This window comes from Vitis vinifera, chromosome 6 (assembly GCF_030704535.1).
Source record: "Vitis vinifera cultivar Pinot Noir 40024 chromosome 6, ASM3070453v1".
NCBI lineage: Eukaryota > Viridiplantae > Streptophyta > Magnoliopsida > Vitales > Vitaceae > Vitis > Vitis vinifera.
In genome coordinates this window covers 17079270-17096098 of record NC_081810.1, presented here as the reverse complement: position 1 = coordinate 17096098, position 16829 = coordinate 17079270, and the positions used below count along the sequence as shown (strand labels likewise).

Genomic DNA, 16829 nt, shown 5'->3' with positions numbered 1-16829 from the left:
TAGGGGAAGAGTCTTGCTGCTACTCCGTTGTCTATGACGGCTAGCCACGCTTGGAAGGAAGAGTTTGGACCACATCTCCCTTGAATCCATCGTCTTTTCCCCTTATGTGAAGTCTTCCATCTGATCCATTGGAGCTTTCCCCTTTCTCGCTGCGCTTTCTCCCTCTCGAGACCTATATCTCATGCTAGACGACATCGATCCTCCTTGAACTTGGCCCAACCCCGACGGGCCTAATGACTTACAGCCCATAGTCCGACGCCCATAACTCACCTCTTCTGTCTCTGAAGGTGGGCTAGGGTTGGATGAAGTCTGGGCCTGAAACTCATCGGCTCGACCATCCTCTCCAAGTATTACCTCGACGTCGGCCCTCTCATCGCCTGAACGAGGCTGCGTGGTCGCTTTTGCAGAGGAGCCTGCTCGCTGTGGAAAAGAAAGGGATGTTGCTGCGTCATGGGCTTGAGGGACGTCTGGGCCAGCGTGAAGCCCACGACTCCTTCTCCCTTTTTGGGCCCTTACTGGATGGGCTTTAGTAGAAGACTCAGGCACTATGGGCCCAAGAATGTCTTCTTCTACTAAGCCCAATCTGCGCCCTTCCCATCCTTTCTCCCTTTTGGTCGCCATGCTTGTACTCGAACACCGATAACGTGCCCAGGGAAGAAGCTCCCTACTGTAGCACTCATTACCCCTGATACTACCTCGTAGCCCCTCTTGCAAATTTTGGCGTCTGAGAGACGCAACCCCCTTCTTTCAACCACTCGTACCTACAATGGGATGTCTCGGACGTGACATTGCCATCTTCGCCCTCTTCTCCGATGACTGAAACTGCTACTGTATGTTTCCAGGCCCCGTCTTCCACCTCAAGCAACGCTGGAAGCACGACATTAGGATGCATCTCCACCCACAGCTTCACCTTCGTCAAGTCCAACAGCTTCACGGCTTCCCTTGCTACCTCCGTCACCCTCCCCCACTTCTTCAAGATGAATTTCAGTTGGTCTTCCTCCCACAAGTGAAAAGGAAGGCCTTTCAACACTAACCAACCCCTTCTGAATTTTCCAGGAATAATCATATTTTCTCTTGGCGACCATCTTCTTAGGAGAACAAGCCTTCCTTTCACTAAAAGTCTCTCCTGCTCTTGTAACCATTTTGCTCTTCCTGCTGTACTCACAAAGAAACACCCCTTAAAGGCGGAAATGGGGTTTATAGACACCATACCTTTCACACCCAACATCCTCGCAATGGCCTTGCCTTCATGAGTCCAGTCTTGAACTTTTTCTTTGCATTCACATATTACGGCTCTAACCCATTTTCCAGCTGATAATGGAACTCCACTCCTAATTCCATCCTCTGCAACCACCTCTGCGTATGACCGACCACCTCTATATATGCTTTTACTCATCTGATTATTGCCAAACATCTTCTTCAGCTCTTCTCCGACTTGATCAGAATAATCTTGCACTGAAAGAATCGCCCTCCTAAGGACTTCCCATCCACTACCTTTAACACCCTCGGGGATGACAAGAAGTAGAGGTTTCCTTCTTGTAGCAATCTCGGTGATTTTCATGAATCGCCCTCTATTGTTGAAGCAAATCTCCATCAAATGAATCTTATTCTCGCCCCTGAACTTTCGTGTAAATCCCCTGGTATTCTCCAACTCCATAGCTTTCTTCAAGTGCTCCGTTAACCAATCCACCTCCTCCCTTCCAAATCCTACTGATACAACAAAACCACGGCTCCTTTCTGTTACTGATACCCAAGTTCCACCATTCGATCCTTCAAACTTCACCTGAAAAGACTTTTTTTCCACTTCAAACTTTTCAACTTTGCACTTCATCATGCCTCAGATCAAAGCAGAATAACTTGTTCTCAAGTTATTTTCTGGCAGCAGCTCTTTCCTCTCATTGTTTTCTAATATTACTTCTATGGTGGCATAATATTGAGAATCAAGTTCATAGAATTGGCCAACCACCTATTGACACATGGGACGAGATGAAGTTGAAGATGAAGGAGCACTTTCTCCCAAGTCATTATGAACAACTTATGTATACAAAATTGTTTTCCCTTAAACAAGGTACCAAGTCCGTTGAAGAATATACAGAAGAATTCCATGAATTGAGCATTCGAAATCAAGTGCGGGAAAGTAATGCTCAACTTGCAGCCCGCTACAAAGCTGGACTTCGAATGAAGATTCAACTTGCGATGATAGTTGCACACACTTATACCGTAGATGATGTTTATCAACTAGCCCTCAAAATAGAAGAAGGCCTCAAATTTCGGGTTTCCAGGTGTCCAAGTTCACAATTTGGGAGCATTTTCTCCAACAAGACAGCAAGCAAACCTTTAAGCACATCAAGCTTGAGAACTTCTAATCATGTGAATGGTGGGGGCAACACTCAACAGACTTCGAATGTGGCTCATAAGAATGGTAATAAGGGTAAAACTTCAATGAGTATTGGGGATAGAAAAGTAGACATGAGTCCTTTATGCTTTAAGTGTGGTGGGCATGGTCATTATGTTGTTGTGTGCCCAACTAAAGGTTTACACTTTTGTGTTGAATAACCAAAATCTGAATTGGAAAGTTACCCAAAGGAAGAAGAGACCTACAATGAAGATGAAGTTAGTGAAGAATGTGACTATTATGATGGTATGACGGAAGGACATAGTCTTGTAGTACAACCTTTATTAGCTATCCCAAAGTTAAAAGGAGAAGAAGATTGGTGATGTACTAGCATTTTCTAGATACGTATTTCTTGCCAAGGGAGATTATGTACTATGATCATTGATGGAGGTAGTAGTTTGAACATAGCTTCATAAGAACTTGTTGAGAAGCTAAACCTTAAAACAAAGAGACATCCAAATCCATTTAGAGTAGCATGGGTTAATGACACCTCTATCCCGGTAAGTTTTCGATGATTAGTAACATTCCTTTTTGGTAAGGACTTTGAAGAGTATGTATGGTGTGAGGTCTTACCCATAAAAGTAAGTCATATTTTATTTGGAAAACCTTGGCTCTTTGATAGAAGAGTTCAACATGACGGCTATGAAAATACAGATGCTCTCATACACAACGGACGTAAGAAGATCCTTCGTCTAATGAAAGAAGTCCCTCTAATTAAGAAGTTAGAGGAGGAGGCACAACCAAAAAAGGTACTTACTAAGTGTCAATTTGAAAATGAGAGCAAGGAAACTAAAGTTATTTTTGTTTTAATGGCTCGGAAAGTGGAAGAATTTAAAGAACAAGATAAGGAATATCTAGCAAACGTACGTAAAATCCTTGATGACTTTTCTGACTTGTGGCCTGGAGAGTTACCTAATCAACTTCCTCCTCTGCGTGACATACAACATGCCATTGATTTGATTCCCGGTGCATCATTACCAAATTTACCAACCTACAGAATGAATCCTACAGAGCATGCTGAATTAAAAAGGCAAGTTGATGAATTACTTACTAAAGGCTTTATTCATGAAAGCCTAAGTCCTTGTGGAGTTCCTGCCCTACTAACACCAAAGAAGGATGGATCATGGCGGATGTGTGTGGATAGTCGTGCAATCAACAAAATCACAATCAAGTATCGATTTCCAATTCCAAGACTTGATGACATGCTAGATATGATGGTTGGATCAATAATCTTCTCAAAGATTGATCTAAGAAGTGGATATCATCAAATACGTATTAGAACAGAAAGATTTCATCCGAGCAAATATCAAAAGCTTCAAGCTAAGAAAGCGGGTCCATTTCGGGTACGAAAGCAGGTGCATTTCGGGTATTAAAGCGGTTGGGTGAGAATGCTTATTTGTTAGAGCTCCCTTCAAACTTGCATTTTAGTCTAATATTTAATGTGGAAGATTTGTATATCTACCATGACCATCACAATGATGTAAGTGAAGAGTTGGATCTTCAATTACCACCTACTCTTAGCCCATGTCCTGAGGTCAAGTATGTTCTTGATGATCAACTTGTGTCTACTCGACAAGGTGGATACCAAAATTTTTTGGTGAAATGGCAAGGCAAACCACACTCTGAAAATACATGGATTACGACAACGGATTTTTAGAAGCTTAACCCCGATCTTTGTGAATTGTATCAAGCATCTAACTCGTCGGAGCTGAGTTCTTTCAAGCAGGGGAGAATTGATGGGGGAAAGCCTTTTAAAGTTTATTCAAGGAAGAAAGGGAAAACCTAAGTAAACTTTAAGTGGGATTAATATTAATTGAATTGAGATTGGTATTTGTTGGAGTCTAATTAGGATTAGCTAGTTGAGTTATAATATAATTAGAATTAGAATTATAATAGGTTATTAGAGTCCTAGTAGACTTTGGATTTCTTAGAAAATCCTATAAATAGGGTAATCAATGTAAATCAAATGAATGAATTGATAAATAATATTATATTTTCTTTCATTGCAAGGTTGCAACCCTCAATGGTGAGACTTCGTTGATTTTCTTCTAGGTGAGACTCCTAGAAGGCCTTAGTGAGACTCTAAGGTTTTCCATATTTTCTTCATTGTTTCTTCTTTCTCTCTATTTCTTATCTTATAATTTTCTCTACCATAAAATTTATTTTTTGTTCATCTCCTTACACCCTAAAAAAAATAAAACCCTAGTCCACCTACCCTTGAGTGTAGGCAACCATCCTAGGATTGTCCTATATCACTAGGGAATTTTGGTTGAAGGAGGGGGACAATAACACCAGATTCTTTCACAGAATGGCGAATGCTCACAGTAGAAGAAACTGGCTGACCAAGTTGAAAGTGAATGGTTGCTGGCATATAGAGGAGAATGATTTAAAAAATAGTGTGGTGGGAGCGTTTCAAAAGCTGTATTCTGAAGAAGAGGGGTGGTGTCCTTGTATTGAGGGGTTGTCTTTCATGCGGTTAGTGAGCAGTAAGGCTGAGGGGTTGGAGATTCCTTTTTCGGAAGAAGAGGTGTTTACAGCACTTACAGATCTAGGCAAGGACAAGGCCCCCAATTTGGATGGCTTTATCATGACTTTTTGGTTGTTTTGTTGGGATGTGGTGAAGAATAAGATTATGGGTTTTTTTTAGAGAATTTCATGAGAGGAGCAGATTTGTAAAGTCACTGAATGCTACTTTCCTGGTTTTAGTTCCAAAGAAGGGAGGTGCAGAAGATCTAAAAGACTTCAGACCAATTAGCCTTGTGGACAACCTCTATAAGTTGTTGGCCAAGGTGTTGGCTAATAGAATTAAAAAGGTGACGGGGAAAGTGATTTTGGAGTCCCAAAATGCCTTCGTGGAGGGTAGACAGATGTTGGATGTAGTTTTGATTGCAAATGAGGCTGTGGATTCAAGGCTGAAAGACAATGTAGAGGATGTGTTATGTAAGTTGGATATAGAGAAGGCTTATGATCATGTTAGCTGGAGTTTTTTGATGGCAGTACTTAAAAAGATGGGTTTTGGGGAGAGATGGCTAAAGTGGCTAGAATGGTGCATCTCTTCTGTGAAATATTCTGTTTTAATAAATGGTTCCTCTTCCGGTTTTTTCCAAAGTTGGGGGTTGAGACAAGGAGATCCCCTTTCCCCTTATTTGTTCGTGATAGCCGTGGATGTGTTTAGTTGCTTATTGAGAAGGGCTATTAGTGGGGGCTTCTTATTTGGGTGGAGGGTGAGAGGTAGGAGTGGTTAGGGGATTCTAATCTCGCATTTGTTATTTGCGGATGATACGTTGGTATTTTGTGAGGAGTCTTTAGACCAGATGACTTATCTAAGTTGATTCCTCATGTGGTTTGAGGCGTGTTCAGGGTTGAAGATCAGTCTAGAGAAGGGTGAGTTAATCCCGGTGGGTAGTACATGATATAGAGGACTTGACCTTGGAGTTGGGTTGTAAAGTGGGTGGGCTTCCTTCCTGTTATCAGGGTTTGCCCTTGGGGACCCCCTTCAAATCAATGGCTGTGTGGGATGGTGTTGAAGAGTGTTTTCGTAGAAGGCTTGCAATGTGGAAGAAGCAGTATATTTCAAAAGGAGGGAGACTCACTCTAATCCAAAGCACTCTTAGCTAGTATGCCTATCTACTTTATGTCTCTCTTCTACTTGCCAAGAAAAGTGAGACTGCGTTTGGAGAAGATTCAGAGGGATTTTCTGTGGGGTGGGGGAGCTCTCGTTCAAAAACCACATCTTGTTAGGTGGAACTTGGTTTGCTTGGATAAAAAGAAAGGTGGGTTGAGTATAAGAAATTTAGCTCTGATGAATAACGCTCTCTTAAGTAAGTGGAATTGGTGGCTTGCCAATGAGAGAGGTTTTTTGGAGGCGAGTCATCAGTCACAAGTATGGTGAAGAGGAGGGGGGATGGCGCACTCGGGTAGTAAGTGGGAGATACAGTGTTGGGCTTTGGAAAGCAATAAGGAAGGAGTGGTTGATTTTAAATGGTAGTTTGACCTACCAAGTGGGTAGTGGGCAGAGAGAGAGATTCTGGACGGACAAGTGGTGTGGAGATGAGCCACTTTGTGAGTCATTCCCTGCTTTATTTTCCATCTCTTTGTCTAAGAATGCTTGGGTATCGGATGTCTGGAATCCTGTTGGTAATGGGGATGCAAAGGGTTGGGTTAAGGCCTCTAGAGGTTTGAGACCCCCTCTCTTCTTTCCTTTTTACTTTAGTAGCAGATGTTCTAAGTAGGTTGATGTTTAGAGTAGAGGAACTGGGCTAATTGAGGGTTTCTTTGTGGGGAGGGATAGGACTAGAGTGTCTTTGTTACAGTTTGCAGATGACACCATCTTTTTCTCTAAAGCCTCTCTGGAACATCTTCAAAACCTCAAGATTATCCTTTTGGTTTTTGGGCAAGTATCAGGTTTAAAAATCAACTTAGAAAAAAAGCACCATTTTAGGTATTAATACTGGGCAGAAGTTGTTGTCTAGTTTGACCTCGGTTTTTTATTGTAGAGTGTCAGAGTGGCTTTTGTCTAATTTAGGCCTTCCATTAGGAGGGAACCCAAAGACAATAGGCTTTTGGGATCCGGTGGTTGAGAGAATTTCGAGGAGGTTGGATGGATGGAAAAAAACCTTTTTGTCGCTGGGAGGGAGGATTACTTTAATTCAGTCAAGTCTGTCTCACATCCCTAGCTACTTCCTCTCCCTCTTCAAAATCCCAGCATCAATAGCCTCAAAGATTGAGAAGTTACAAAGGGATTTTCTTTGGTCTGGGGTGGGGGAAGGGAAGAAAGATCATCTTATCAGATGGGATGTTGTTAGTAGACCAAAGGAGTTAGGAGGTTTGGGTTTTGGGAAAACTTCTTTGAGAAACATTGCTCTCTTAGGGAAATGGCTTTAGAGGTTCCCTAGAGAAAGGAGTGGTATTTGGTATAAGGTTATTGCGAGTATTTATGGGACACATCCTAATGGATGAGACACCAACATGGTGGTTAGATGGTCACACAGATGTCCTTGGAAGGCTATTGCTCAAGTTTTCCAGGATTTTTCCCCTTTTGTCTGCCTAGTGGTGGGGAATGGGGAAATAATTCATTTTTGGGAAGATCATTGGTGGGGTAACCAAACTTTGTGCTCTCAATTTGCTGGACTTTATAGAGTTATTTTTGTGAAAAACCTCACTGTCTCAAATGTCCTTGACAATTCCTTTCCACTATCTTGGAATTTTAATTTTCGCCGCAATCTTACTGATTCAGAAATCGATCTCCTTCAGAGTTTAATGTCCTTCCTTAGTTCAGTGCTTTTCTCTCCTTCTTTGACAGATTCAAGAGCGTGGTCTTTGTCATCTTCAGGCTTATTTTCAGTGAAATCTTTTTTCTTGGCCTTGTCAAAAGTCTCAAATCCTATCTTGTTCCTTCCGGCCAAGTTCTTATGGAGTTCAAAAGCCCCTTCAAAGGTTAAGGCCCTCGCTTGGTTAGTAGCACATGGAAAGGTAAACACCAATGACAAGTTGCAATTGAGAAGACCCTACAAATCCCTCGGTCCTCAATGGTGCATTCTTTGCAAAGGAAATGGAGAATCAATAGACCACATATTTCTTCATTGCCCTGTTACTATTGGACTCTGGCACAAGTTGTTCAATCTAGCAGGGTTGGCTTGGGTTCCTCCAAGGAGTATTGAGGACATGTTGGTTATTACTTTTAAAGGCTTGGGGAACTCATTAAGAAGCAAGACACTTTGGCAAATCGCTTGCCTTACTTTGTTATGGATGGTATGGCAAGAGAGAAACAATAAGATCTTTAAGGATAAGGGGAGAACAGAAGAGATGTTATGGGACTTGATTCTGTTCTATTCCTCTCTTTGGGCCTCTTGTACTGTAACTTTTAGAGGAGTTTCTCTAAGTGTTTTACAACTCAATTGGACTACGGTTTGCGCTTCAAAAGTTTGAGAGTGTTGGGGTTTTTCTGTGTTTTTAGTTTTCTTTAGTTGGGTGTTTTCTCTTTTGTTTCAGTTTTTATTTTGTGGGAAGGACCTCTCATCCTTCTCTTGGTTTCTTCTCTTTCTCTTGTATCTCTTCTTTCTCCTGTATCTTTTCCTCTATTAATATACTTTTCTTCGTTTCTGACAAAAAAAAAAAAAAAAAAAAAGGGATGGTTGGACCTCTCTTTTTGCAAGGGCGCTTAATGATTGGGAGATTGAGTTGGTGGAGCATTTTTTGTATAAGATCCAAGCCTTTCGAGTGCAAAGGGAGGAGGAAGATAGAGTGTTTTGGATATAATCAAAGTGTGGCGCTTTTTCAGTCAAGTCTCTTTATTCTATTTTGGAGCCCAGAGGTTCTTCTGTGTTCCCTAGTGATAGTATTTGGAGGGTGAGAGTGCCTCCTAAGGTAGCATTCTTTGCTTGGGAGGCCTCCTAGGGTAAAGTCTTAACTTGTGTTAAGACGTGGGTCCTGTGGAATCTTCTTTTCTCCCTTTTTGGTGTGACTTGGACTCTATCGTGTACAGTGAAGGAAACTCTTCTTGGGTGGCATGGAGCGTTTGTGGGGAAAGTTCGAAAGAAGGCTTGGCAAATGGCCCCTTTATGTATATTTTGGTCAGTCTGGAAGGAAAGGAATTTATTAGCTTTTGGGAATGAGGAACTTTCACTTCAAAGACTGAAATATTCTTTTGTATGTAATCTTTGGTCTTGGGTTAGGGTTTCTTTAATTTTGAGCCCTTCTTCTCTTGTAAGTTTTTTAGATTGGTTAGGCTTTAAGTAAGGGAAGGTGATGTGTTGCTTTCCTTTCCCCTTAGGAGTGTGTCTTTGGGCTTGTTTGTATACTCCCTGTATACTTTGAGGGCACTGTTTTTGGTGCTTCCTCTTCTCATTTAATATACATCCTTTTATCCATAAAAAAAAAAAGAATGCCCACTATTGGCAGATCTACTCTAGGCCAAGGAAGGACTGTACATAGCAGGGTTCAAAATCTCGGTCGAGACCGGTACGACTCGGCCGAGTCATATCCGCCTCGACCATGGCCGGTACCGGACCGATACCCGAGTTGGAGTAGAAATTGTGGAGAAGATCAGATGAGAGGATCAAAACCCACGAAAATGAAAAATACAGAGTTAGAATCCTGCATCTTGGAGTTGTCGGCGAGGTCGAAGAAGCACGCCTGCTTGTTCGGATCGCCCAAGTTCCTGCCGGAGATGGAACTGAGCAACATCAAGAGCAGAGTCGCCGGACTGCTGTTATCATCGATGTTCAGCAATGCCGCCACCGTCGCCCACCATTCAGGCCCAGCTTGGCCTTGCCGAACCCGTTCGCGGTGTTAGCGGCCTGGCGTCAGGCGTGACGCAGCCCCGGACCTCGTGCCCGCTCGCGCCCCAATCGCCTGCACCACCTGCGACTCACCCAGTCGCGCTAGGAGCTCAGCCATTGACGCCGCCCTCTCAATGAAATGGGTATCTTTGATGACCGAGGGTTATGGGCATCTGTGATGAGGATTTAGGTTTTAAATAATATGTTTTTATTTTTTAATTAGATTATGAGTATTTGGTGGGAATATGGGTATTAAATAATTTGATAAAAATTATAATGATAAAAAATAAATAATAAATAATAGGCTTATATCAAATAAATAAGAAATACAAATTAAAATTAATGAATATATTTTATAAGAAAAATTATATTTATTTTTTTAAAGATGAATTATGGTTTTATTTGTTTTAATAATTGAAAATATTTTTAAAAAAATTCAAAATATTTAATTTAAATAATTTTTTATTAAAAAAATTTACTTTTTATTATTTTCATCTTCAATAAAAAATATTTATCATCAAGTGATTAAATTAAAATATTTTTAAAGATTTTTAATATTATTATAAATCATCCCAAAAATATGTTTTTATTATAATTTGAATAATTTTAATATAATAAAAGTTTATTTTATTAATTTTTTACTCTACTTATTTGTATTTAATTTTTTAATAATTTTTATAATTTTTTAAAATTATTTTGAGCTCTTAAATTAGAATTTTTTGCATATCACCCGATACCGATCCGAGATACCGATACCGATGTGCCTCAGGACCTCCCGAGTCAATGACCGATACCGCGACTTTGAACTATGGTACATAGCCTCTGGGCCTCAATGCCATTAGGTGGTTTCATGCTCCCCTTTTTTGACAATGATGCCATCTCAAGTGCCTCTATACCAGGTGACTTTGTAATTTGCTTTTCTGTTGTGCAAGTAGAGATGCTTCCTTCTGACCACTATGACACAACCACATGTCAGGTGGATCTCAGACATAAGGAGATAATGAAGGTTCTGAACTTTAGGGATGTTCTTGTCTGTGCCATCTCAAATGGCCATCAAGGCATCCACTTCTAGTAGTCTTAGGCTTTTAGCAGATGCAAGGATCAGTTATCTCTTCTCTGTTTACATTGGACTGTTGCTACTCACACCTTAACAATTTGGGAAGAAACTCAGTTGTTGAACATGAATGGGGGCCTGGACCTATTTTCTGCAATTCGGTCAAAGCTCACTTGGCAGGCAAGGGTTGTGCATGTACAGCTTCACCCTATATGGGGGCCTCTTTGGCAGCTGCCATAAGGAATGGTTTCATCAGAATATGAAGTGGTCTCATCTTCCCAAGGGACTGCATCCGTATCCACAGCTCTTGTACTGGAGCTGAATGGAACCATGATGCTCATGGTCGTGCATTATATGGATTGTCCTACCCCATGGTGCCTGGCCTTGTATATGTGGCTGGACCATTAGCCATGTGGATGGGAGAGGACCCAGTGTCAACACATGGATTTCTAGACCTTAGTTAGAATAGGAGCTATCATTTTGAAATGACCCATTTAAGAAAAGAATGTCATGTGCTCCTTCTAGCAGTGTGTATAGCTATATATATATATATAATTCTAAAAAACTAGATGCAATTGCATGATGAATGTGCAGTAGGCCTCTTTCATAGGAAACAATGACCCCACCTAATATTGGGTATTAGTGTTATATATTTTACATGCAATTCCCTCAGTGGCCAAATCTGGGCTGCTTTTGATATTAACCATTTGCTGGATGGAGGATTCTTAAATAATGCTATTCTTGGATTTTTTTTTTTTTGGTATACTTAATTTGAATAATAGCCTTGTACGACATCTTTGATAGCTGCCACTTCATCATAGGTGCATCAATGTACTATCTAGTTTTCTGCTTAAGCTTCTTTCTTTTAGTTGCATCTGCAGCCTTCTTAGTCAGCTTTTTATTTTCTATTTTTATTTGCTTATTTATTTATTTATTTTTGCAGAAATATATGCCAGATTTGGCTAGTCTTTTCTCTCATGTTCTTGTTGATGTTAGCAGTATTAAAGCTTTATGCATCCGATGGTATCCTCGAGGTAAAAACCTTATATCTATCTGAATTCTGAATTTTAGTTTTGTAGTGGTCTCCAAAGCATGTTGACTTCTTTTTCTTTTGTCAATGTGCCTGTTATTCCTTTCCAATTCAAATTCTTAAGAATCCTAAGCAGGTATAACATTCACAATTGAGTCAAATCCACACGAAAGTCTCCTGGGGAATACCTAGGTCATTGCTATAGGCACCTGGAACCCCATATAAAAATAACTTATACTTGAAGAAACAGTCATGTAATTATAGTTCTTATTTGACAATGGAGAAAGTTAATAAGTTAAAAATAACGGCTATCTATTTAACTTTGTGAGTAGTGGAGGTGAAAGACACTATAAAGGAATAAATAAGTAATGATTTTCATCAGTTTGCATGATACGCTTATGAAATTCGACTTATATCATGCAATGCAGCTCATCATCTTGCAACCTCATTATACTTTGGCTCTTGTTTTTCCCTGTTACTTGACATGTGACAGTAGCAAATGAGAATGTATTCTGTTTGGCATTTAAAAATTCATATACAAAGGCTGAATATGATTTTGGCCCAAAGCATCCTAGGCATTGGTTGGGGCCAGGGAAGCGTGACCTATGAGTGTATCCAGATGCTTCTGTTGTTCTTATGTTATGCTAGAAAGATAACCGAGCCGCCCCTGATTGTGTGGACTAATTGTTCTTTATAACAGAAATGGCACATGGAACACTCCAGTTACAACTTGTATCACAAACTTCTACCCTGTATTTGAAATTTATGAAGAAAAAAAATGTTTCATTAATGGAATGGTTAATGGCTTGTGCAGACTCGAAAAAGGCTCCTTCAAAGGAAAATAAACACAGAGCCATGGATGATATCAGAGAAAGCATAAGGGAACTCAAATACTACCGGGAGAATATATTCAAAGCATCCAAGTCCAAGAAGTGATGAAGATGAAGCCTTTTGTGGAAGTTCAATTTTTTTAAAAGCACCATCCACGCCATGGGCAGCTTTTGAGAAGGGTTGGAAGGCCTTTGCAAATGGTTCATTTTACCTTGGTTAATATATTATACTGTTCCCTCTCTCTCTCTCCCTCTCTCTAATATTTGCTAATCATGAAATATTTTATTGGTTTTGTAATGCCAACTCTCTCCCCCTCCCCTCTAGCCCAAACAACTGTGTTTCCTATACATCAACAACGCTTCACACTATTTAATCCATGAAGGTTAGTCAATAGGCAAATTGAAAAAAAGGGGGAAATTGTTTGTTTACATATCATCCTTTGTTAAGTGGTGGTCTTTTTGCAAGTAAGAATGAAAATATTGATAAATACAAATATATTGGTACTTAAATTTTTTTGATATATAAAAAATATCAATAAAATAGGGGTAGATATTTTGATAAAAATATTGATGAGGTAAAAACTATATAAAATTCATGGAAATGTTTGGAAAAACTTCAAGGAATGATAAAATAAGCAATAATAAACATGTTAATGTTATTTTGTAAGTGTAATTGATATATATATGATCAAATATAAAAATATTGGTAAATACGGATATATCAATATTTTGATTTTAAAGATATAAAATATGAATTTTGGAAGTGCATATTTAGAATCAAAATAAGAAATATTTGATTTCATTCAATGAAAGCAATTTATGTATATTACATTGTAATAGTCTTTTAGTACCAAAATGAAGAGATCTCATTTTGTTGAAGACAATATTTGTACCAAGACATGGAGTTTTGATAATATTGATTGTAAGTATGAATATGCCATGAACATGTTTATGCCTTTCTCCCATTGTGTTCCACAATTTAGCTCAAATCTTTTCTATATGTGCAGCTAACTCTCTTCACTTTTGCCTTTATTTATTTATTTATTATTATTATTTTTATGTAAAAGTTGTCTTATCTTTTATTTCACTTTGTGAGGTACTCTAAGACACTTTTTGGTATTTGAATGAAGATATGTATTTGATAGGCAAAATTCAAAATGGTTTCATCACTTTTATGGTCAAACTAGAGTAGTTGCATGTTGTTCCATTTTTGTTCCCCTCCAAATGTGTATAATATTTCCAAGTAGGATTTTGGCCCCTCACACCGCTTCCACCTGCACTTGTACTTCCACTAGCTATTTTCTAAACATGTATTTTAAATTGAATATGAAACTAATATTAAATTTAAAGTAGCAAATTAAACTATGCAAATATATAATATTGATAGACAAATACTAAAATTTAATTTTCATATGAAACTAATTTACAATGATTAAAATTAAACATCTAAGTCGATTTACTATCATTCATAAAATTTATAAGTAACCTTACTAATTGAAATTAAAATTAAAATTGGATTATGTATATCTATGATATTGAATAGACAAATGCTAAAATTTAAATTTCATATGAAACTAATTTACAATTATTAAAATTAAATATCTAAGTCAATTTACTATTAGTCATAAACTTTATAAGTAACATTACTAATTGAAATTGAATTATGCATATATGTGATATTAAATTTTACATATATGAAACTAATTAACAATTATTAAAATTAAGCATCTAAATTAATTTATTATTGTACTTAAACTTTATAAATAACATTACTAATTGAAATTGAAATTAAAATTGGATTATGCATATATGTTATATTAAATTTTACATATATGAAACTAATTTACAATTATTAAAATTAAACATCTAAGTTAATTTATTATTGTTATTAAACTTTATTAATTTATTATTGTTATTAAACTTTATAATTAACATTACTAATTGAAATTGAAATTAAAATGATATATATAGACAAATCATTATAATTAATTTCAATATGAAACTAATATTTATTTACTTTTAATATGAAAGTAATAAAATTTAATTTCTTTAAAATAATTGAAAACATATTAATTAGGTAATATCAATTAAACTATATCATATGTACGCTTCATAATATAATATTACTAATGAAGAATAAAGTTGAACTATGCATATATAAAAATAAATCTTATGAAAAGTGAAAACATGCATTAATTAGCCTTGATTTGAAGTTAATCCAACACTTCAACATCAAATTCCCAAAATTATTTTTTTTTGAGAAAAAAAAACCTATACAAGATCAAGAAGCTTTTAATTCACTTATATATGAAATGAAATGAATTTTGGGTATTTATAATTTTTTTTTTGTTAAACTAGCTATTGGATGGTCAAATAACTGTTGTAAATTAATTCTAACCGTTGGATTGAAATTTGAAAAATTTGGCCATTAGATCTTGATCTAGCCTTGGGAACATTTCCTATCTGTTGAATCAAGTCAAGATTCATTTTCCACTATTGGATCACAAATTTGATTGTTGGATACCTTTACAAAAACGTAGGTGGAATATGGGTAATTGGATTAGAAGATTTTCAAATCAAGTTGTTGGATCAAGGTGGAATAGGGACGAATGAATTATCGTTGATTTTTTGACGCTTTTGATGGCCCTTTTCACTAGTCAATTTTTTCAGCGATTTTATCGGTTTTTACCGATATATTGACGATTTTTATTTTGGCGATTTTTCATCCCATCAAGCTTTCGGTTGCAAATTTTGTGTCGAAGATTGTTGATATCCCAATATTTTAAATCTTGTTCACAAGTATTGGAGGTATTTGGGAGAGAGACGAAAATACTTGTAGCTATTATTAACCAATGTTTTTAGAATTAGATGAGTTATTGATTCAAAGTTAAATAGTCGAACCAATGATTGAATCGTCATCGAATCGATTAAGTAATAAATATATAATTTATATATTAAAATTTAAAATAAATTATAAAACTTTTAAAAATATATAAAAAATTAAAAATAATAATATTTATTTTTCGCTGTTAATATTATCAAACTTAAATTATGAATATAAATATATATTAATATTTAAAAATTTATAAATAAAATATGTATAATATTTAAATGTGAGGAAATATATCCAAATAGAAGAAAATTCCTTTACTTATAATTTATTTTACTTATATTTTTTACATATTAATTAGTATTTAAAAATTTTTAAAAATTATGTTACTATAATGAGGTGAGCTTTGGATCCCCAGGGCTTCTTCCTACTCTTTCATGGAGGGGAAAAAAGAACCAACCTAGAATCGGTAGATCGGTTAATCGGCTCAATGGTCCAATTGTTGGTCTGTTTGATTCAAGGTCGGTTCAAAGTGTACTCCGAATCAGACCATACTTTGGTTGATGGTTCAACTGGTTGGATTGGGCGGTCTGATTTTTAAAACATTGATATAAAACTCAATTTTGTATCTCTGCTATGTGAGACTAGAAATGAAAGTAAGATGGGATGTAGATGAATGATAATTTTATGTAGAAATGAGAAATCAAAATCATGATGAAATCAAGATTTGGTTTCTCTATTAACATTTTTTTTTATTCCTATTTTTATTATAAAATTCAATCTTAACATGTTAATAAATGGAGTAAAATTGATTTTTTTTTCCCATTCCCTATTTTGACATTCTAAAACAATGTGATATGTAAAAATAAAAAACAGAAATTGGATGAACATGAAAATAAATCACAATACCGAGTAGGAAAAAAAAAAAAAAGGAATCAAGATCGTGAAATTTGATTTTTGTAGTAATGAAATTTTTATTCCCATTGTCATTCTAAAAAATATAATTCAAATATATTAACCAATGAAAATGAAACTGACTCACATTTCCGTTTTTCATCGCCTATTATATAATCATCTAAAGCTGAACAATTTTTTGTTTTGATAATCAAGGAATTTTCCATAGTCAAGCCCTTTGGACTCTTCATAGGACCCAAATCTCAAGGTGTTAATTACTTTGTAACAACTAGTACCGGATAAATTCAGGGTATCATTAGTGATAGAATTCAAACTCAATACCATGTGTCACTTACTAGGACCACACTTTTTAGTATTCGTCTTGACCAACTGAACTACCCTAACGGGTACCTAAAGCTGAACATTTTTTGAATCTATGTTTCCGATTAGTGTGGCATTGAAGTGTATTTCTACCACTTTTCCTGAGACCAGTTGGGTAGTGCAATGGATTCATGA

General features: G+C 36.9%; 1 protein-coding gene across 2 annotated transcripts in view; it reads left to right on the top strand.

Annotated features, from left to right (window-relative positions):
* Positions 1 to 13020, top strand: part of LOC100251263 (oligoribonuclease) — a 43887-nt gene extending 30867 nt beyond the window's left edge. For both annotated transcript variants that reach the window (XM_002271292.5, XM_059737584.1), the window contains 2 exons: positions 11673 to 11763; positions 12574 to 13020. In XM_002271292.5, the coding sequence (XP_002271328.1) occupies positions 11673 to 11763; positions 12574 to 12695 (213 nt within the window). In that variant the 3' untranslated portion in view covers positions 12696 to 13020. The remainder of the gene's footprint in view (positions 1 to 11672; positions 11764 to 12573) is intronic.
* The last annotated feature ends 3809 nt before the right edge of the window (positions 13021 to 16829 follow it).